Source organism: Ictalurus punctatus, chromosome 5 (assembly GCF_001660625.3).
Source record: "Ictalurus punctatus breed USDA103 chromosome 5, Coco_2.0, whole genome shotgun sequence".
Taxonomy (NCBI): Eukaryota; Metazoa; Chordata; class Actinopteri; order Siluriformes; family Ictaluridae; genus Ictalurus; species Ictalurus punctatus.
Genome location: NC_030420.2, coordinates 7,810,460 through 7,833,044, shown reverse-complemented (window position 1 = coordinate 7,833,044; position 22,585 = coordinate 7,810,460). Strand labels below are relative to the sequence as shown.

The 22,585-nt window shown below is 37.9% G+C and overlaps 1 protein-coding gene across 1 annotated transcript in view; it reads left to right on the top strand.

Moving 5' to 3' along the window:
- Positions 1 to 22,585, top strand: part of ppih (peptidylprolyl isomerase H (cyclophilin H)) — a 37,822-nt gene that overhangs the window by 14,749 nt on the left and 488 nt on the right. The window contains 7 exon segments of the mRNA NM_001200580.1: positions 2,027 to 2,091; positions 3,163 to 3,186; positions 3,495 to 3,539; positions 8,573 to 8,615; positions 11,491 to 11,583; positions 17,271 to 17,358; positions 17,592 to 17,632. Coding sequence (NP_001187509.1) covers positions 2,027 to 2,091; positions 3,163 to 3,186; positions 3,495 to 3,539; positions 8,573 to 8,615; positions 11,491 to 11,583; positions 17,271 to 17,358; positions 17,592 to 17,632 — 399 coding nt within the window.

Genomic DNA, 22,585 nt, shown 5'->3' with positions numbered 1-22,585 from the left:
CCAGAGGAGGATGTCGTCTAGGAGTTTAAAATTTTATTTATATACATTTTTATTTTTTAAATAAAAATTTAGAGAGGGTTAAGGGCCCAACAGTGGCAGCTTGGCAGTGCTGGGGCTCGAACCCCTGACCTTCTGATCAGTAACCCAGAGCCTTAATTACCATGCCATCATGTTTTAGCTGTTCAGCTGTGTTCGTTACAGTGGAGCCACTCTCACCAGTGTCTAAGAGGTTTCTCTACACTTACACACCAATTCCACTTCACTTATTTAGCAATATAGCCAGTTAAATTCTCTTGAGTGTTTGTACACGTTGGTTATATCTAACACTGACTTAGCTTTGTTTAGTCCAGAGTCCTTCATTTTGGATTTCCTACAGTGTTCATCTACATAAAGTCCTTATTCACCACTGTATACATTTTAAATTCAGTTGAAATACTATTACTGCATTTTTTTATTTTTTTTTGCTATTTGACAGATATAAGCCGATATTCCATTGATGTGGTCACTTTTTTATTTATTTATAATTTATTATTATTATTTTTTTTAGATGTTGATAAATCATGGGGAAGTACATTTACTTCTCCATTTAGCACTGTACAGTTATTATTGCATCTAGCAAAAATGGGAACTGCAGTAAGCACTAATAGATGCCCATATGCTGCCCCATGCGCTCTGTTTATGACCATTCAGGCCAACTTTTACTTGATTTATAGCACATAATCAGAATTAAACATAGACACACATTCAGTGTGTCTATGATGTACAGAACCATTTCTACTGTATTCTACTATATTGCAAAAATTGGGAAACGAATTCTCAAGTGGAAAACGTCCATACATCAGAAACGCGTGTGCAACAAGGTGACCTTGTTTCCCAAACAAAAGTCTGAGAGAAAGAAGAAAACTGTCTCCATTTTTGGCCTAGCTTTTGGGTGATTTTTTTTTTGAGATGCAGTTAGGCTGGAAATTTTACAGAAACCTGGCAACCCTGGTCAATGTTATTAGCTCTTCTATATATTGGCTTACACACTGTGACAATGGAAAATGTACCTGCTTTATCGGGCAACTCTAAAACTATTCAAAAAGAGCTCTTGGACTCTGTCCTGGATTACTGTACAGTATGTTGTCATCTCTCATCTGCCTATCACAGGGTAAAAAAATTCACTAGATAGTAGTCTATAGCATAATGCAAAATAGCCACTTGACTTCATTTTGTTTGCGGCCTTATTAATACATACCCCCCAAGAAACATCTATGGTCAGCAGCTGTTGGATTTATACCAATATTCCTAAAGTTCCTAAAGTAATTAAATTAGCACTTTTCATAAAAAACAAAACAAAACTGTATTTTCTTACTCTATTAGCTCCCAACAGAGTTTTAAAACTGATGGTATTTTTAGTCCGTGACCTAGTGAACCAGGATGAGGATGACCAGGATGTATTTATTGATAGAGACTTCAAAGGACTTCTGTAAGTCGCTCTGGATATGGGCATCTGCCAAATGCCAGAAATGTAAATGCAATGTATGTCCTCCTCTGTTTGGCATGAGCTTGAAAATTCAGTGATTGGAGCCAAGAAAAAGATCATATTGCTTACCTGCATGTAACCATGTGCAGTGCTTTTAAGGTGAAAACCTGGCCTTCATTACCGCATTCATCTGCTGATCAATTTTCTTGGGCCAATTTTTTCTCCGTAGGTAATTCCTGACACAAGCTAAAACGATTGCTTCCCAGTGCATCTCTGAGCTTGCTGTAGTCTTAAACATACTTACACTCGATCTTATCAGACAAATGAGTCCTTTTACATGACCTTGCTGACTGTCCCCTCATAAGCCCACACAGTTCAGTGACACTGTGGGACATGTGCTTGTCTTGGTCTGGTTTCAATGGGCAGGCATGTGTAGGCCAAAATCAACCCACTGTATTCGACCTACTATACAGTGGCAGCATAATTTAAACTGAGCTCCACGTATGGTGTCCTTGTGTCTTGATTTGCTCGTTTTTAACTGAATCATGTTTGTCTTTGCAGGAAGTTGGAAGAATGAAGATTGAACTGTTTGCAGATGTTGTTCCCAAGACTGCTGAGAATTTCCGGTATGATGGTTTAATTATTATTATTCAGGATACACATGTGCTGTATAATACAGTCAGTTTATTATTTGCAGGCCAATTTAGTATGCGGGCCTACACGTCCTACACCACCTACACCCTCATGTAATTCATGTAATTTCAGGGCGGCACAAAAATGTTTTAAATGATCATCACAATTAGTTTGCTCAGTATTGAATTTACTCAAATTTGTCACAACTATCCAGCTGATTTAAGAATATAAATAAACTTTTCTTTATTGCTGTGTGTGTATGTGTGTATGTGTGTGTATATATATATATATATATATATATATATATATATATATATATATATATTTTATCACTAAGATAGTATAGCCTAAGATAGTACGTGTTACCACTAAGATAGTACTTGTGGCAGAAGTGCATGAAATCATCAGATACAGGTCAAGAGCTTCAGTTAATGTTCACATCACACATCAGAATGAGGAATGGCTGGTTTGAGTATTTCATAAACTGCTGCTCTCCTGGGATTTTCACACACAACAGTCTCTAGAGTGTACACAGAATGGTACGGAAAACAAAAAACATCCAGTGAGTAGTAGTTCTGCTTTGTTGTTGAGAATGGTCAGACTGGTTCAAGCTTACAGGAAGGCTACAGTAACTCAAATAACCACTCTTTACAACCGCACTGAGAAGAAAAGCCTCTAAGAAGACACAACACTTCAAACCTTGTGGAAGATGGACTAAAACAGCAGAAAACTGAGCCTACATTGGGCACAGGCTTAGTGAAGATAGACGGTTGACAGATGGGAATAGTCTAGGCGATGTGAACAGCTTTTGATATGAACATTAACTGAGGCTCTTGGCATGTATTTGCATGATTTTATGTATTTCGCTGCTGCTCATTACTTCATGGAACGTTCAGTGAATAAGAACAGATGTTTTCGATTTTCCATTTATTTCCTAAACTCTAATAGAAGTCGAAAATATTTGTCTGTGTTATTTTTTATTTTATAACTGATGTAGTTGGTGTGTAAAACCTAATGTGTCTGTGTGTTGTGTTTTTACAATGCACTTGTGTTTTGTCTTGCAGGCAGTTCTGCACAGGAGAATTCAGGTAACCCAGTCTAATTGCTTTGTACTGAGTCTCAGGGGATCTGTTTACAGATCGGGTGTCATTTTACACCTTTTTGAAGCCTCATTTCTGTCAGCATGCTTGTCCTTGAATTTCCTGACTTACTGTGACAAATACCTTTTACCCCATAAAAGCCTTGCTTCAAGCTTTTTTAGTAACACAGTAAAGATCAATCTTGTTCAACTTTAAATCTGTTTGGTGTTCGATTTAGCCTGTTGTGAAGTCTGCTGTGATATTTTTCCTATTTCCATTTCTTTCACCTTTATTTGAATCATGCAAATCATTTACAGGAAAGACGGTGTTCCTATCGGATTCAAAGGATGCACGTTCCATAGGTAAGGCTTATGGCTCTATATTTTCCATCCGTTATCTTTATTGTGATCCAATGTCACGGTACAAATCATTTCACCAGTAGAATCCTCTGCTTCTTCAAACTCTGACCAACACTGTATTTCATTTTAGAAATTTTAATTAATTAATTAATTTTTAATTAATTTTAGCAAAAAGAAATTTTGCAAAGTTACCTAGTGGGCACCAGACACTAGCAGATTATCAGATTGGTTTCATTTGACTACTGTTGCATGGCAAATGTTTATTTTTCCCATACTGAAGATGAATGAATGAACATTTAAAAAAAAAAAATTTACTATTGAGTGATGGCTCTGACTGTCATGATTTTCACATTTTTTTATTCACTAAAATGTGGATTTGCAGGATTGTCTTTAATTCAGTTCAGTTCAGTTGTATCTGTATAGCACTTTTAACAAAGCAGTTTTACAGAACTATATAAATTCAAGATATAAAATTTGTTCCTAAAGAGCAAGCCAGTGGCGATCTTGGCAAAGAAAATCTCCCTGAGACAATAGGAGGAAGAAACCTTGAGAAGACCCGGATAGTGACACCGGATAGTGTTATACACAGTTCACTTCTATAACTGTGTACTACCTGGCCAAAAAGTGCAATTGAGTAACCAGGAAATTCAGTAGAGTTTTCACATGAAGTCTATTTTGTTGAAGTTATCCACTGTTCACTGACGGAGACTTCTGTGCAAGTTTGTGGCAATTGCAGTACTAAAACTATCATAGCAATTGTAGTCCTTATTCATTGTAGCAAAACTGTTAGTATCAATTGCAGTCCAAAGCCCCCCCCCAAAAAAATACTTTGCTCTCATGGATATCAAACAATTTATATATATATATATATATATATATATATATATATATATATATATATATATATAAACTTTGTTAAATATAGGTGTGCAACAATTATTGGTACCCTTTTAGTCAATACTTTGTGCTACCCCCCTTTGCCAAGATAACAGCTCTGAGTCTTCTCCTATAATGCCTGATGAGGTTGGAGAATACATGAAAAGGGATCTGAGACCATTCCTCCATAGAGAATCTCTCTAGATCCTTCAAAATTCAAGGTCCATGCTGGTGGACTCTCCTTTTCAGTTCATGTCACAGGTTTTCTATGGGTTTCAGATCAGGGGACTGGGATGGCCATGGCAGGACCTTGATTTTGTGGTCAGTGTTGATGTTGATGTATGTTTTGGATCATTGTCCTGCTGGAAGATCCAACCACGGCCCATTTTAAGCTTTCTGGCAGAGGCAGCCAGGTTTTCATTTAATATCTGGTGATATTTGATAGAGTCCATGATGCCATGTATCCTAACAAAATGTCCAGGTCCTCTGGCTACCTCCCTGCGTTCCAAAACCACCTTTGGTGTTTATTTCCAAAAAGCTCTATTTTGGTTTCAACTGACCATAGAACCCGAACCCATTTGAAGTTCCAGTAGTGTCTGGCAAACTGAAGACTCTTGAGTTTGTTTTTGGATGAGAGTAGAGGCTTTTTTCTTGAAACCCTTCCAAACAACTTGTGGTGATGTAAATGATTTCGGATTGTAGTTTTGGAGGCTTTCTGACCCCAAGACGCAACTAACTTCTGCAGTTCTCTATCTGTGATCCTTGGAGAGTTTTTGTAACCATCCTCTTCACAGTGTGTTGAGACAGTATAGACACATGTCCTCTTCCAGGTTTAATCATAACATTTCCAGTTGACTAGAACTTCTTAATTATTGCCCTGATGGTGGAAATGGGCATTTTCAATGCTTGTGCTATTTTCTTATAGCAACTTCCCTTTTTGTGAAGCTCAACAACCTTTTCCACACATCACACACATGAGGGGCATCCTCATATCTGTGTAGTACCCTTTCTGCATTTTTTACTCACTTTTTTATCAACAAAATAGACTAGCTAAGCTTTTTTTTTTTTTTTTTTTGCAACGATCTATGCGCAACTTCCACCCAGAGAACACAAACAGCAAAACTGACTCCTCAATCTCTTCATATCATAGAGAACACTTTATTTCCTTGCTGATTGTATCGCGTCTCCAACAACAGGCTCATTGTTGTTTAAAGATCCTACGAGTTATAGCTGCACAAAAGCATTGTGGCCGTGGGGGTGCAGTCGAGTGTTGGCTGGTGAATGATTGGTAGGGATAAGGGTGCACCTGTGGTTAGTTCACTGTTAAGTGGCAGTGAGGAGGAAAAAAGGAGGAAGTGTGCATTTTGGGAAATTCCTTTGTGATATCCTTCCAAATAGGGTTGGAACGAGCATGCAAAATTTCATGACTACAGGTCATATAGAAACAGAGGTTTTTGGTTCTGAGTATAAAAGCAATTTAACATGGTAAATGAAACAAAATAAGAATATATATATATATATATATATATATATATATATATATATATATATATATATATATATATATATATATATATATAAAAGTATACAGTGTAAGAGTTTGATGTGGTAGTGCAGTGTAAACATTGTAAACAGAAATAAACTTTCAGTTCAAGGATGAACTGAAAATGAACTGGCTCAACGCAAAATAGTGTCCCAATACTCTGATGAGCTGTTGTACAGTTTAATCGCTGTTTGTACAAATGACCTCCTTTACTGCTCCTTTCTACAGAACAGCTGAATGAGTCTTCTACTAAAGGAGCTCCGCTGTAACCAGTAGGTCATGGAGGGGGTGCTGTTTGTTGTACAGAATGGCTTTGAGTTGATTGAGTGTCCTCTTTTCCTCCACCGCATCAGAACCGTACAGAGAGCAGACCAAGACCGAGCCGGCATTCTTGATCATGTTTGTTGAAGTTTTTGTTTTCCATCTCCAGCTCTGATGCCACCTCCCCAGCATACTGCTGCAAACAAGACTGTGCTGGCTACCAAAGACTGGTAGAAGATCTCTAGCATCTTTGTACAAACATTAAAGGACCTGAGCTTCCTCAGAAAGTAGATTCTGCTCATCCGTTTTCTATACACAGCCTCTGAATTGACTTTCCAGTCCAGCTTGTTGTCGAGATGGGACACCAAGGTATCTGTAGGTGCCAACCAGGTCAACATCCTGACCCATAATGGTAATAGGGATGGTTGTGGTCCTCTTCTTCCTGTAGTCCACCACCATTTCCTTGGTCTTGACCACATTGACAAGCAGATGGTTTTTCACGCACCACTGCACAAAGTTGTTGACTAGGTCCCTGTAATCCTCTTCCTGTCCTGATGCACCCGGCCACCACAGAGTTGTCAGGTTTTCTGAAGGCGGCAGAGATCCGACCTGTACTGAAAATCTGCGGTGTACAGGGTGAAAGGAAGAGGGAGATCATGGTTTCCTGTGGTGCTCCAGTGCTGCACAGCAGGTGCTCAGACAGGCAGGTTCCCAGCCACACAGCCTGGGGTCTGTCCGACAGGTAGTCAGTGACCCAGGAGATCATGGAAACGTCCACCAGCATTCTTCTCCTCTTCTCTATCAGCAGGAGAAGGTGGATGGTGTTAAATGTGCGCTAGAAATCAATAGAAGTGATTCTTACTGTGGTGGAGTGAGCCTTTTGCAGTAGATATATTTAGAGACAGGAGGAGCTGCTGTAATTGGTTGCCACTAACACGGTACCATCTTGGCACAGGATATATGACGTGATGTGATTATGTTGAATGGGCAGAGTTTAAAGCCTTCTAAGTTCTAAGGAGGAAGTGGCATGGAAGCCAGAGCACTAGAGCAGAAGCTGAACTGTGTTTGTGATTGTTGTTGTGTATGTGTCCGTGCAAGACCAGGAGTCAGAAAGTGCTTGGAAAAGAAAGAATGGAAAATAAAGAGGTGTCTAAGTTGTCCCAAGCCTGCGTCCCATATCTTTATTTTCCTAGCAACCCATTTCAATCTTACAAACATGTACTGTATTAGGGACATGGTGTAATCTGCTAGAAGGCATTATGGATAAACAGCTCGAAGGTCATAGTTTATAACTCTGTTAAGCAAGATGATGTTGATTTCTTTGACGAAGAATGTGAAAGTTTCTTTGGATCCATGAACTGAATGTGGAATGACATCAGTTGGTTGCAGCTGTTATAATATAGGAGCTAACAGTTAGCCTGTACTGTAGCCCTTCACAAATACACTATTACACCGATGCCCCATGAGTTGCCAAATGCATATTGCTCTTTTTAATGCAGTACATTATATTTAGAGGTGCACCGATGTATCGGCCGATAAAGGCTATTTTTCCCGCTATCAACTATTGGCCGATAATTTAAAAACATCCGATGATCAGGGCCTATTATATCCTGTCAATAAAAAGAGGGTGGGAAAACACATCGATTTTGTAAAGAAGATGTCTCTTGTGTGGAATGATGAGAAAACTGTAGTTTGTAAGCTCTGTAAGCTCTGCACTGCTAAAAATTTTACACTGGACGCTGCAGCAGTGAAGGCATCAAGTCTAATTCCCCCCACTTCCCCCGCTCTACTCGAGCTGCTCATGCTGAATTAAAGGACCAATACACCGTTGAAAGTTTTAAATGAAGATGAATTGAAAAAAGTTATATATTGCACAGTAAAATATTTGTAGAGTAGTATATTTCATGTGTAGTTAATGTTAATATGAGTTAATATCATTAAAAAAAAAGGTTTATATTAGGCCTATATATCACCAGTTTGATGTTCAGTGATAAAGTAGAAATGCTTTTGTTTGTGGTGAGTGAATGTGAGACTAACAGGATTCTGTTAATAAATCTTACTTTAATCTTCAGAATTGAGTTCATGTGTTAATGTTAATTTGAGTCATGTGTTTTCTGTTTATGAGACCAGTTACTGTGAAACAACTTGTTGAAATGAAAAGAATAAAGTTTTATTTGCATTTCTTTCAGAATTGTGGATTTAATTATTATTAATTTAAAAGAAGGCATAAAAGGCAGAACTATCGGTATCGGCCGATATCGTGCTGAATAATCGGTATCGGCTGAGAAATTTAGTATCGGTGCATCTCTAATTATATTATTTACCTTGTTCTGTTTTATTATTCTCTCTTTTGCAGGGTTATTAAAGACTTCATGATTCAAGGTGGCGACTTTGTAAATGTAAGTTTGCAGTGGTTTTTTTATGTAAATATGCAGAACCCGGGTCTTTCACGACTCTATGACTTATTACTGAATTCAACTGAAGCACACAACAGCTGAATGAGCTGTAAATTTGTTTAAGGTATCGTGTGTTTGCCATCTGGGTGGGGTAAATCCTGTGACAGCCTCTACATATTGACCATTACATGTTCCAATTCCTGAATGAATATTTACTGTAGCAGTAGAACAAACATATTCCTTTAGGTTTATTATTATAATTTTATTATTATTATTATTATTATTAAGCTTCTAACATGGCATCCTAAGCTGCTCAAACATGATCTTAATTCATATGTACATTACAACATAAATACTGTACAGCTTTAACCTTAACATAATCTTTAGATTATTTAAGATAGATTTAGCCTAATACTAAAAAAATATGTTTATGCCCTCCATTAAAAGATCTGTATGTTGAAAACACTTTCATATCCTTAGAACAACTTAGTACACACTTTATCACGTTTACACTTCTTTAGGTATTTGCAGCTGTGCAGTTATGTCATAAGTAGCTGCCAATTTCCACTGCTGCCACCTAATTCACTCTTAGATACCAAAGTGAATATTAGCCCTCAGTCTAAAAATGCCATTGGTATGTGCAGTAATGTACTTCATTCGTACGGTTCGAAAGCCCCTATCTTTATTAGAACAACAATGAGAGAAAGAGCTCAATACACAGATTTCAGAAAAACTGTGGCAGAATATTCTGGACAGGATTCACTTCTCTTCAAGTTGTGTAAGACGTGTAGTAATTTAATTTAAAATGTCAGTTTTTTTACATTGGTCGAAGGTAAAATTGGGATTTTCAAAAGACCAGTTGGGCTCACTTATACTGGAGCAATATTTGGAATAAACACAGACAGTTCTGCCAAGAACATGATGGCTTTTGCCACTCTCTTAATCAGGTGAGTCATACTGCAAAAATTGAAGGCTAAGTTCCCATGTACCTTTAAAAATGGCCTGGGAGATTGTATGCATTATGTGACTCTTGAAAAAAATGTATACTCTATAGATGAATGTAGTGCAAAATGCTATACTACTTGGCGGCCTGTTTAGTATGCATAGAAAAGACTTAAAATGTTTGATAAACTCGTTTGCCGTGAGTTGCGACCCATGTCGATAAAAGAAGAGATCCTGGTCCCTGAGAAATGTGGTTTGCTACAGCTTCCATTTTTTCAACATGGTGCTTTGGCTCCTACTTTATCTAGAGTGGAGGGTGGAAAGGCCCATTCCAGTCACTTGGCTGGTCAAGACTTGCCCTGGGAATACTGTGAGATATAATATCAAGTATCATTCTGGTACTCCAAGAAGGCGTTGGCTAAGTGTCAATCGAGCGGACTGAGCCTTTGATGCCCCTTTTGCTCAAGTATACCGTCCCTATGGGGTTAGGGTGTAATCTGCTGGATATCTGCAGCTCTGTGCATTCCCTTGTTGGACTCCGAGGTGGGTGGGGAGTAGAGATGATGAAGTAAAACACTTTACACATGGCTACCAAGCATACCTCCAAGAAGCGTCTTTTAGATTTATACACAGACTGTAACTCCGAGAAACAATATGCTCCCATGCTAAGTACTGGAGGTTGGACAAAATTCATAATTATTCAATGTCTTTGGATATGCCGATCACAAAATCTCCTTTTGTCATTCATAAGGGCATTAGAGGAATAGCTGGTGCAGTGAAAGGTGTGAAGAAACTGAGATCTGGACAGATTCTGGTAGAATGGTCTAAAAAAGCCAATGCAGAGAATATACTTTGTGTAAATTTTTTGGCTCATTTGAAATAAAGGTCCTTCCACATCCCACTCTTAATTACTGCAAAGGAGTGATCTGCACCAGAGAATTCGATGATGTAGAAAATGATGAGATTGCTCTAGAACAGGGGTATCCATTCGTATCCAGAAAGGGCCGGTGTGGGTGCAGGTTTTCACTCCAACCAAGCAGAAGCCACACGACTTTGTACACTAATGCTGCCACTCAGTCTTTTTGCCACTCAGTGGGCGTGACCACGGCGAGTTCTGGCTACCGTGACGTCATGTGCATACCCTCTCTTCGTTCAGTTTAACAGGGCACACCTGGGCAGCAAGGAACATCTATCAGTTACATGTTTTTGATCACTTAAAAAATGTGCGGGTTCAAACAAAAGTTGCCATATTCTAAATTGTTTAACACATCTAGATGTAATATAAGGAAATGAAAACTGAAATTCTGATCTGTTGTCTATTGGTTTAAAAATACACTGTGTTTTAATATGTTTCCACACTAATTAGTGTGGTTTATAAGTTCTATAAAGGACATATTGACATGTATCATCATGATGCATAAATTGAGACAAGCTTTTCAGGGATATACGACATGACGGGATTATGTTGTGTGGGTGGAGTTTAAAGCCTCCTACATGAAAATAATTAATAATAATGGGTGGTCACAGGTGGACAAGAAAAGTTCTGTTGAGTTTTGATATTTTTACTACTACATTTTAAGAGAGGAGATGTTTTAGATGCAGCATAGATGTTGCGACCTGAAGTATCTTGCTTTAACGGGCATATGCCCAGAAATCCCATTCGAGCCGCATAAAATAACCTAACTTTTGCATCCATTAAGCATATTTTGTGTAGCTTTACCCAATATAGATTAATTCAGTATAGATAAAACCTGCAATGTTGTTAGCTAATACTAAGAGTTCTGGTTCACTGGGTTTTAGAAAGACAGCTCACTGCCTGAATGTCCTCTCTCACCCTCTAGTGTTCAAACCCATCAGATGCAGCTTGGTTAACTAATAGACGAGTGTGTATGTGGCATGAACTTCAGATCTCTCATTCCATGATGTTTTCTCACAGGGAGATGGCACGGGAATCTGCAGCATCTACAGAGGTCCATTTGCAGATGAAAATTTTAAACTGAAACATTCTACTCCTGGCTTGCTGTCTATGGTAAGTGATCACTAATATTTACACCTTGTATTAACATGTAATATGTACACCTTGAATTGGATCATCAGGTACAATGGGTCAGGTAAGGCTGGAACTCTTTTCAAATGTTAAATTGAAAATTTCACAGCTGATTGCAGCAGATAATTTTACGCTCTTATTTCCAAATGCACGTTGCGAGCGATTGGACTGGTGTGAGTAGGGAATTCAGCGGGATATTGCACGGGAGAACGATCTGTGATTTTACTCTTTAATAATGAGGTTGACTTATTAATAATGTATAATAAACAAATGATCATCAAGAGGTGATGTTGCGTTATGGCTTCAAAAAAATCCTAAGACTCTGTAATAAAAAAAAATACTAATTAAAAAGAGGTGCTAGTTGCCGGCCCACTCAAACTTACTGCAGTTGGTAAAATGAGTCATTTATTTCAGCTCAGATTCAGCCACCACATGAATGAACTTTACAAAGGTATTTTAATGCAATTATCCTAAATTATATGGCTGCAGTGCATAAAATAATGCCGATACGGGTCAAGAGCTTCAGTTAATGTTCACATCAAGCATCAGAATGGGGATTAATGTGACCTCTGTGACATTGACCATGACCATGATTGTTGGCTGGTTTGAGTATATAAGAAACTGCTGATCTCCTGGGATTTTAGCACACAATATCTCTAATGTTTACACAGAATGGTATGGAAAATGCGGACAGTGAATGCATATTATAATATAGAATATAAATTTTTAAATTATACATTCAATGCTGGATATGTCCTATTGATACAAATTCACCTGTAAATATACTCGCTCACATACACGCTCATTTTCTATCAAGTTTCAAGTTTGTCATGTACATAAAGAGTGCTTTAAGCATCTACCAGTGAAATTCTTGTGCTACAGTTGCACACTCCTACCCAGACACAGTGCAAAAATGGCAAGTGAACACTTATGTAGTACAAAAAGTAGCAAACAGTAAACATTGAACACAGACAAAAGACCATGCACGATTATTAATGTGCACTAAGCACGTAAAAATAAACAATTTTTAAAAAATGAACAAAACTATAAACATTGTATGAAGTCAAAATGTGACATAGTAGGAGATATTGCTGATACAGTACTCTACAATATTAATGTACTCTAAGCAAGTAAAAACACTATGTCTGGATAATATGAAGGATTCAGTATTTTGATACTGTTGTGTTTAATGTAAGTTCTATTTAATTGTGTATATGTAACATTATTGAACTGTAATAACCTTATCTGACACACACACACACACCATTTCTTATGCCATTTTCAAATGAAACCAAACAGTACAGTACAAAATATATACGAATACGAAGTGTAGACGTTGAGCAGGGAAATAAATACAAGGTATACAATACAGATACAATTGGCAGATAATTTAGCTTCTTTCTACAGTAGGGAAAAAAGCGTGAAATGAGCAAAATGATCTGCCAATAGAATAAGAAAATCAAAATCTTAAAATTAGTAAAAATGTCTCAAAATAGGATTAATAATCTTATATTTGGGTTATTGTAATTGTATAGTAGAAAACACTAGATACATTTGACTACAGTCAAGATAGATTCACTTGCTAAAATGTCATTTTTTGCCGTGTGTGTTTGTTAAGTTTGTTTGTTCAGCATGATGAACAAGTCACACGTTTTACCTGAAACTGCACAAGTCTCCTCCAGAAACATCACAAGGACTTTCGATGGGGTTCAGGACAGGACTCTGTGGTGGGCAAGTCATGTGTGAAAATCCTCATGCTCCCTGAAACATTCATAATTTCACCCTTGGCAATCAATCTTGGCATTGTCATTCTGGAATATGCTTGTGCTGTCAGGGGAAAAAAAATCCATTGATGGGATAACCTGGTTATTCAGTACATTCAGGTACTCAGCTGATTTCGTTTTATTGCTGCATAATGTTTCTGAGCCCCAGATCATAACACTGCCTCCAGAGGCTTGCACACTAGGCACTATGCATGATGGGTTCATCGCTTCATGTGTTTCCCTTCTTACCCTGGTGCACCCATCACTTTGGAACAGGGTAAATCTGGACTCATCAGACCACATGATCTTTTTCCATTGCTCCACAGTCCAATCTTTATGCTCCCTAGCAAATTGAAGCCGTTTTTATCTGCTTAGCCTCACACAGCTGTTTAGTCCCTTGTCACATTGTGCGTGTGGAAATGCTCTTACTTTCACTATTAAACATAACCGTGAGTTCCACTGTTGATTTTTTTACAATGTGACTTCTTCACCAAGCGTTTTAAAGATCTCCAATCACGATCATTCAAGATTTTGAACATTTCTTCCAGGTTTTAATAATGCGTTGGACAGTTCTTAACCAAATTTGAGGATTTTCAGCAATCTCCTTAGTTGTTTTCTTTGCTTGATGCAGGCCAGTAATTTGCCCCTTCTGAACCACAGCAACATCTTTTCCACGACCCGGCGATAAGTCTTCCGACATGGTTGTTTAAGAAATGAGAAGCTACACACTGCATCAGATAGAGTTAAAATAATTGTTGCCAGCTAAAACACATTAATAACTGCAATAAGGATCCAATCATAGGCTCTTAAGTATTTGCTTATTTAAATCCAAACAGAGACCTTTTTTTTTTGGCCAGGCAGTGCATATAAATTTATTTTTCAGATAGCCTTTAAGAATACCTTTGACAAAAACAGACCATATTGAAATCATTCTCATGGCTGGATCGAGAAGCTGTCGCAAGGGTGCAATATACATGCAGTTACATTCATAACACCGTAAGTTCATCGTAAGTGGGAGAGGCAAGGTGAGAGAAAAGAAAAGAAAGAAATGGCAATCATGTAGAGGATGTTTGTTACATTTAGCTAAAAAAGTGTTAGTTTTCCCTATGTATGGGGACTTTTGGGACACTTTTTGTAGAATCATAGATGCATTTGAAAGTGTTTTAGAGGATTTGCCAAAAAAGTGGCCCCTTGTTTATACCTTGTATTTATTTCCCTGCTCAACATCTACACTTTGTATTCCTGTTCCTCCTGCACAGTATGTAAATAAGCTCATGAGTCAGGAGAGTGTGCGAAGTCAGGGAGCTGTCAGTAGCATTGCCAGAAATTTCTTTATATTATGAGAGTCATCCTTATGAGAGGACACCTCCCACCCCCCACCCCCCCTCTACACAGTCTTTCCTGTAGTTTTTTTGGAATAACTCAGTGTACTGTATAAATAATTCTACGTATCATGCAGGTGTGTTTCAACCCCCCCCCCCCCCCCCCCCCCTCCTCCCAGCCTAGAACGTGATGCAAACAGTTTTTATGTCGTGCCCACCTGAGATCTGGTCATAATGCAAGCCAAACTTCCTTCAGAGATACACTGATCCATTTACATTGTTCTTTTAATATATGTTATTGAGTGTGCAGACAAGTCAAAGTGTGAAAACTGTCACTGCTGTGGTTGACAAACAAGTCATGCAAGTGTTCTATAAGGAACAAAACATAATGGGGTGTGCTGTTTTAGGAAAGTAATCAACTACAGGGTTTTGTGATGCAACTCAACACAAAGCATAGTTTGTGTTAGCACACAAGTAGTTTTTCTTTTTTTTCTAAAAAAAAATACGTCCCACCATATTTTATTCCTCTTGTACCACTGCAATTTGCCAACGAGTCCAATTTTTATATATCACAATGATATGCAGTACTTTTTTCCATTCATGGTTAGGTTTAATGTTGTAGAGCAAACTGCCATTCCTCACCAGCCTGTCATTTTTCTCTCACTTAAATCAGACAAAAATAGCCACAACTCTGAGGACTCTTTGTGAAAGAAAACTGTTACTGTTACAAAAAAAAATGCTGACAATCAAATTCAAGCGTTTAAGATTCAAAGAAGGAAAACAAAACCGCAAATAATGACCAACAGTCAACCAGTTATATGTGACTGGCAATGTGTGAAAAAATAACAATACAAAAAGATACTAGAACTCTAATGACACAAAGTTCCACCAAGGACATAATAAAAGTTCAACTAAAGCTAAATACAGTGGTGCTTGAACGTTTGTAGAATTTTATATATTTCTGCATAAATATGACCTAAAACAACATCAGGTTTTCACACAAGTCCTAAAAGTAGATAAAGAGAACCCAATTAAACAAATGAAACAAAAATTATTACATTTGGTCATTTATTTATTTATTGAGGAAAATGATCCAATATTACACATCTACGAGTGACAAAAGTATGTATACCTTTGCTTTCGGTATCTGGTGCCACCCCCTTGTGCAGCAACAGCTACAAGTAAATGTTTACGGTACCCTAACTGTTGATCAGTCCTGAACATCTGTGTGGAGGAGTTTTAGTCCATTCCTCAGTACAGAACAGCTTCAACTCTAGGATGTTGGTGGGTTTCCTCACATGAACTGCTTGCTTCAGGTTCTTACACAACATTTCTGTTGGATTAAGGTCAGGACTTTGACTTGGCCATTCCAAAACATTAATTTTATTCTTCTTTAACTATTCTTCAGTAGAATGACTTGTGTGGGTCGTTGTCTTGCTGCATAACCCACTTTGTCTTGAGATTCAGATAACGGGCAGATCCTGATATTTTCATTTAGAACTTACTGGTATAATTCAGAATTCATTGGTCCATCAATGATGACAAGACATCCTGGCCCAAACCATGATACTACCAACAACACGTTTCACAGGTGGGATTAGGTTCTTATGCTGGAATGCAGTGTTTTCTTTTCTCCAAACATAACGCTTCTCATTTAAACCAAAAATTCTATTTTGGACTCATCTGTCCACAAAACATTTTTCCAATAGCCTTCTGTCTTGTCCAAGTGATTGTTAGCGCACCATTGTTGTTCAGTGTTCTGCTGATGGTGGACTCATGAACATTAACATTAGCCAATATGAGAGAGGCTTTTAGTTGCTTAGAAGTTACCCTGGGTTACTTTTGGGACCTCGTGGACTGTGACACGTCTTGCTCTTGGAGTGATCGGTGATGGTCAACCACTCATGTGGAGGGTAACAATGGTCTTAAATTTCCTACACAATCTGTCTGACTGTGGATTGGTGAAGTCCAAACTCTTCACAGATGGTTTTGTAACCTTTTCCAGCCTGATGAGCAACAACTTTTTCTGAGGTCCTCAGAAATCTCCTTTGTTCATGCCATGATACAGTTCCACAAACGTGTTGTGAAGATCAGACTCTGATAGATAACTGTTCTTTAAATAAAATAGGGCGCTCACTCACCTGATTGTCTTCCCATTCATTGAAAACACCTGACTCTAATTTCACCTTCAAATTAAACTGCTAATCCTAGAGGTTCACATACTTTTACCACTCACAGATATGCAATATTGGATCATTTTCCTTAATAAATAAATGGCCAAGTATAAAATTTTTTTGCCTCATTTGTTTAATTCGGTTCTCCTTGTCCACATGTAAGACTTCTGAAGGACTAGAAAATCTGATGCTGTTTTAGGTCATATTTATGCAGATATATAGAAAATTCTGCTATATTCTATATATTCACAAACGTTCAAGCACCACTGTATTTTGATTTGTTTGAACTTTTATGATATTTGTGGTGGACCTTAATGTATCAGTAGAGTTCTAATATTCATTTGTACGGTTTTCCCGTTTTGAATCTTATTAACGTGTTCATTCCTCTTTTTTTTTTTCTCTCTCCACAGGCAAATAGTGGCCCAGGAACAAATGGCTGCCAGTTTTTCATCACTTGTACAAAATGTGACTGGTTAGACGGGAAGCACGTAGTGTTCGGTGAGTGCTAGAAACTCTATCCTATTCTGCAAATCTATTGTGTTTCCAAGTTGGGGGAAAAGTGAAGTGGGTTTCATGTGTATATATACACACATCATTCCTCCAAGACACTTTAAAATAGAGACATGATTAATGGTGCTCCAGAAATCTTGATTTAAGCATAACTCTGAAATGCCTGAATGTCTGTTTGACTATTCCTTGCATTTTTCCTTAATTATTTATTTTCATTTCAGGCAAAGTGGTGGATGGTTTGCTCATCATGAGAAAAATTGAGGTAAGCTTCTGAGTTTAAATCATCAAACGACTCCCAGTAAAACAACCATAAACTTTGAATAATCTTGCTCTTCAGATGTTTATATTATAAGGCTAGTTGCAGTCATGTACTAAACTAATGCTGCCTTTAAAACGTGTATGATGAAGCCATGAGCTTTGACACCGTCAGAATGAATAAGTGTTTTTGTGCAGTGTATGATGTCATTCAGTGAGCAACATAGATTTGATGCATTAGTCATTTTCACTAGATACTGATGAGTGACTGTGAGGTTAGAGCACAGAATTCCAGCTTTATTTAGATGGTGTGTACAATTATATCAGCCGAAACATTTCATTGCACACACATTGTCCCCACTTCCTGGAAGTAATATGATCTTAAATCAAATTGGCATCGATGCATCAATACACTTAATTTCACACTAACTATGAGAATTAATACACATTTTTTGATACTCATTAATACTGATACTGATATCAAAATGAGTAACCTATTTAGTATTAATCAATTTGGGACATCACGGAACATGCTACTTAGCTCTTTTTAGTTTCCCTCTTTTACACAGTGGTCATGAATAGCGTATACATGTATGTTTATGCACTTTTTTGTGTGCGCAATTCACAGCACCGTGCGTGCATTTTAAACTCTTCTTACCAGAGACCAAAAATTGGAATTTCTACCTTTCAACAGGATAATGATGCTAAGCGCACTAGCAAATCCATCAAGGGATGGATCAAAAAGAAGAAATGGAGGGTTATAGAATGGCCTAGTCAAAGCCTGGTATCAGAGCATTTTTACAAGCAAGACTACCCGTAAATGAGCACAGTATTAGAACAATACCTGATGTACTATGCATCCATAGTATTTAATTCTTGATTACAATTCACTGCAATTGGTGACCGTTTGTAGTCCGTGACCATAGACATCACACATCTGTCTAACGATATCTTCACGGTCCTCTTTACCTGGCCTGTGATGAAGGAATGTTTTCAGTGCTTTTTGTGCTAAGTGGAGTATGCATTGAGCGTAAGACTTGGTAAGCCAAGTACATTTTACTTTTTGGCTGTGAACTCCACACTTGCTTTAACCATGTGTTTTTAATTACTCTTCTTCAGCATTCACTGAGCAGCTAAAGAGCAACAGTGATTCGTATTCCTGGCTGCTTTGTCAAATTCGTTGTGCATTAACAGCTACTGGGCACCATGACCTGATGGTCGGGTTAATCATAGAAACATGCTCTGTTCTGGAGTATTTGTAAAGTAAGTGTGTTTCTGCCTACAGCATAATCAGAAAGCTGCAAAACAAAACGTTAAAAAGCTTTTATCATGCAGTAGTGACACTATTTTTTTTAATAAGTATCTGAACTATTTTACTGACCATGTAGTGGAGTAGTGCTAATAAATGCTACATTTTTTCTTTGATTACATTTATTGAATCTTGCTAGTTGTTTCGAGAAAATTAGTAATTCAAGATTATTACCTGTTAACATGATGACTTGCTAGCAAGCTGTTTTAATGGAATTCATTTTGGAGGTTGAAAACCGACATACTCAGTTAAAACATAGTTTGATGACAGCGAGACCGTATCTCACTGAACAGGCTACACAGCTACTAGTCCCGGCTCTTGTTATCTTAAAACTGGTTATTGCAACGCACTTCTCCCAGTCCTCCCAGCCAGCTCCATTAAACCCTTTCAGATGATTCAGAATGCAGCAGCACACCTTGTTTTCAACCAGCCCAAAAGAACCCATGTCACACCCCTCTTCATTTACCACCACTGGCTTCCTGTGGCCGCCCGCATCAAATTCTAGTTATTGATGCTCACGTACAAGACTTTGTCTGGAACAGCACTGTCCTACCTCAAACTCTCTTTGAGGTTTATGTTCCCTCCAGCAACCTGCGATCTGTTAACGACCGACAACTGGTAGTGCCTACTCAGCGAGGCATGAGGTCCCTTTCCAGAACCTTCAAACTAACTGTCCCTCAGTGGTGGAATGAACTTCCAACCTCAATCCGGACGCAGAATCTGTCAATATCTTCAAAAAACAGCTAAACACCCACCTCTTCCGTGATCACTTAACTAACCCCTAACTTGTGCCGCTTATTGGGGGACTCTTTAGATCATGGCATGATGACACCACACACCTCGATAACAAAGGGAACACCAGACACTAGATATGAGAGGTGTATAAATAAGACAGGTTCCACTTGCACCCCCTAAGCAGTTCTAATAACTGGCACCCAATCCTGAACGCCTGATTCTAATTTTATGGATTTGAAGGTGTGAAAAATGTAGGAGTGTACTTACTTTTTCCATGTGAACCGATCTGATCTGGTTTTTTTGTTGTTGTTGTTAATTTAAATTGTGAAAATTACTACAAAATGTAAATTTTATGTGTCATTTGATAGAGTGTATCATCTTTATTAATAGGCACTGTTTCAAAGAGGATCAGATGTTTGCTTGTCCAAATATATCAAAAAAGCCAACAATTTCCATGGGATGTCCTTACTTTTTCACATGATTGTATATGGGCTAAACAGTAATAACATTTTAGAATCACTGAAGTGCACTTCTGTACCCAATAGAACACCATTTAGGATTCAGGCACTCTACTGAATTAAGAGTAAAGTAAAGGTTATCCCCATTAAAACTACTTTTACAAATACTACTGCTGGAGCGCTTTGTTAACTTATTTATGTCATGAAATCTAATCTCAGGTGGTTAGTTGTGGTGCATTTGATATACATACAAATACCAGGTGTAAACAGCTCTCCGTCTCAGCTGTCCATGAGTGATCAGATCACCCGAGATGGATGTTGATACCAGGTGTGAACAGGGCCACCATTGAGTTTGACACTGGATCTTTAGCAGCTCTTTTAAAAAATAAAAGAAAGAAAGAAGCCTTTTTACTGATTCCATCACAGTAGCACAGCTTAAACTTTATCTCATCTGTTTATAAATCTCAAAGCTCTACCTTTTTATAGCACCTTGCTGTTGAATTCTTAATACAGTGGCAGTGGTGGCATCGCGATTGCGCCATGACGAAACTCGAGTCAGACAAATAAATAGGAAAATTCTCTGACTTTCTTTGATTCATTTGCTACTTTGTGTACGCTCATGTTAATTTGAATTCAAATGCTTTTTACATAATATAATTGTTTATTAATTAATGTTGACAGGGGCACTTTCAAATCATTTAGAAAAAGGGCAGGGGCTCGAGCCCCCAGAGGCCCCCCCAACCTTCTTCTGCACGTCCCTTAAACGAACCCAGCATTCAAGCAATTGCCCCCCAAATTGCCAGTAATTCAAATGCGAAAGTGCATGCACACGGCTGCATGGGCATTCATAAGCTATTTAAAAGTGAGGGCGGAAAAGAGGAAGAAGCGCCAAAGCCCCCTTTCGCAGCAACTTTCTTTTGGTAAGATCTGCAGACAAGGTTATCATCTTCTATTAAGCTTCCCTTAACATTTTTATAAAAGCCAAAATATGACCACACTTTAGATTTGCGTCAGACTCATGCTGGGTGTGTGTGGACAGCATTTACCGTTTGTTTTATAAATCACGGTTTTAATGATAATTAAATGTGACACGGTAATACTAACCGTCGGGGAATTTTATCGTGAAACCGGGACCTGGTCAGAAGTTCGGACAGTAGTGCCAGTGTAAGACAAATTTATATCAATGTACTTGTTCTAATATGTTATAATTTCTATAGAAACAGCTGGTTCACTAGAACAGGTAGAGCTGGTTCACTCCTTTCTGAAAGGAGATGTTTATTTTACATTTATGAAAGAACACCCTGCCCACGTCAGCACTTTTAGGCAAACCTTTTCCCTGTACAACCATACATCTATCTGTGTACCCGTCTGAGATTCTGATTGGCTGCATATTCCAAGAACAATTGATTCAATGTTTGTGGGATTTACATGGAATTATCATTATAACTAGCAGATATACTGATTAAATCCAAACAAGGTCAATGTCACAGCTTCCTTTAATGGTTATTTTAATGGTTATTTTAAGGGTATATTAGACATACAAATTAGTAACAAGAAGGACCACACTTGTTGGGAGTGGCGACACACCCATCGAATATACTTGTTTTCTTATTATTACCTTTGAGAGAGAAAAAGAGAATCTGGTGCAGAAATGACTGTTTATAGCTGTTACAACGTAAGTGATAACAGGAACTAACTTGTTCTGGCAAATTTCCACAATAGTAAACGGATAAAAATGTATGACCTGTTGTTCATCGATTAATAATAATATATAATATTAGATGAATAAAACATTTTTGGGTGCGCTGTTTTAAGCAAATAATAAACCTCAAACTTGTAACAGATAACTCCACGCTGTCACTGATTATTTTTCCATAACAGCACACCCCGTCATGCTGTAATCCAGCTGTAACCCTGGCCCTTCTTTTCTTGAAGCTTGTCAGTATTTTCTGGTGCGAATCCATGTTAGATCATAATGGTGGGAGTTTGTTCTGTGCCTCATTTTGTTGTGAGACAACATGCCACATATACCTGTAAATGTCCTGGCTATGATCAGCTCTTGACCTTTTGTTAGCACCCTTATCCAAGTACAGAGTGAGAAGCAAATTGGACAATTATTGTTGGCTACATAAAGTGATGACACTATGTAGTAAAATGCCTGTAATTTCTACACACGTCTACACCCTCTAATTAAAACAGAAGCCCTGCACTGTACCATCGTTGTAACTGTTTCATTTCAAAGCCAGTGTTCTGGAGTCCAGAGCCAAAATGTCCAGTGTCCAATTGGTTTTGGACTATGCCATGCCCATACTGAAAGCGAAATATTAATGCATGATTTCAGTTCTGTTGATGGGTTTTAGTCACATTTCAGATGACACTATGGTGAAAAAAAACCTGAGGCATTTTTGGCATCATAAGCTTTGTAAATGCTATTATTTAACCTCTTTCTTTAAACATG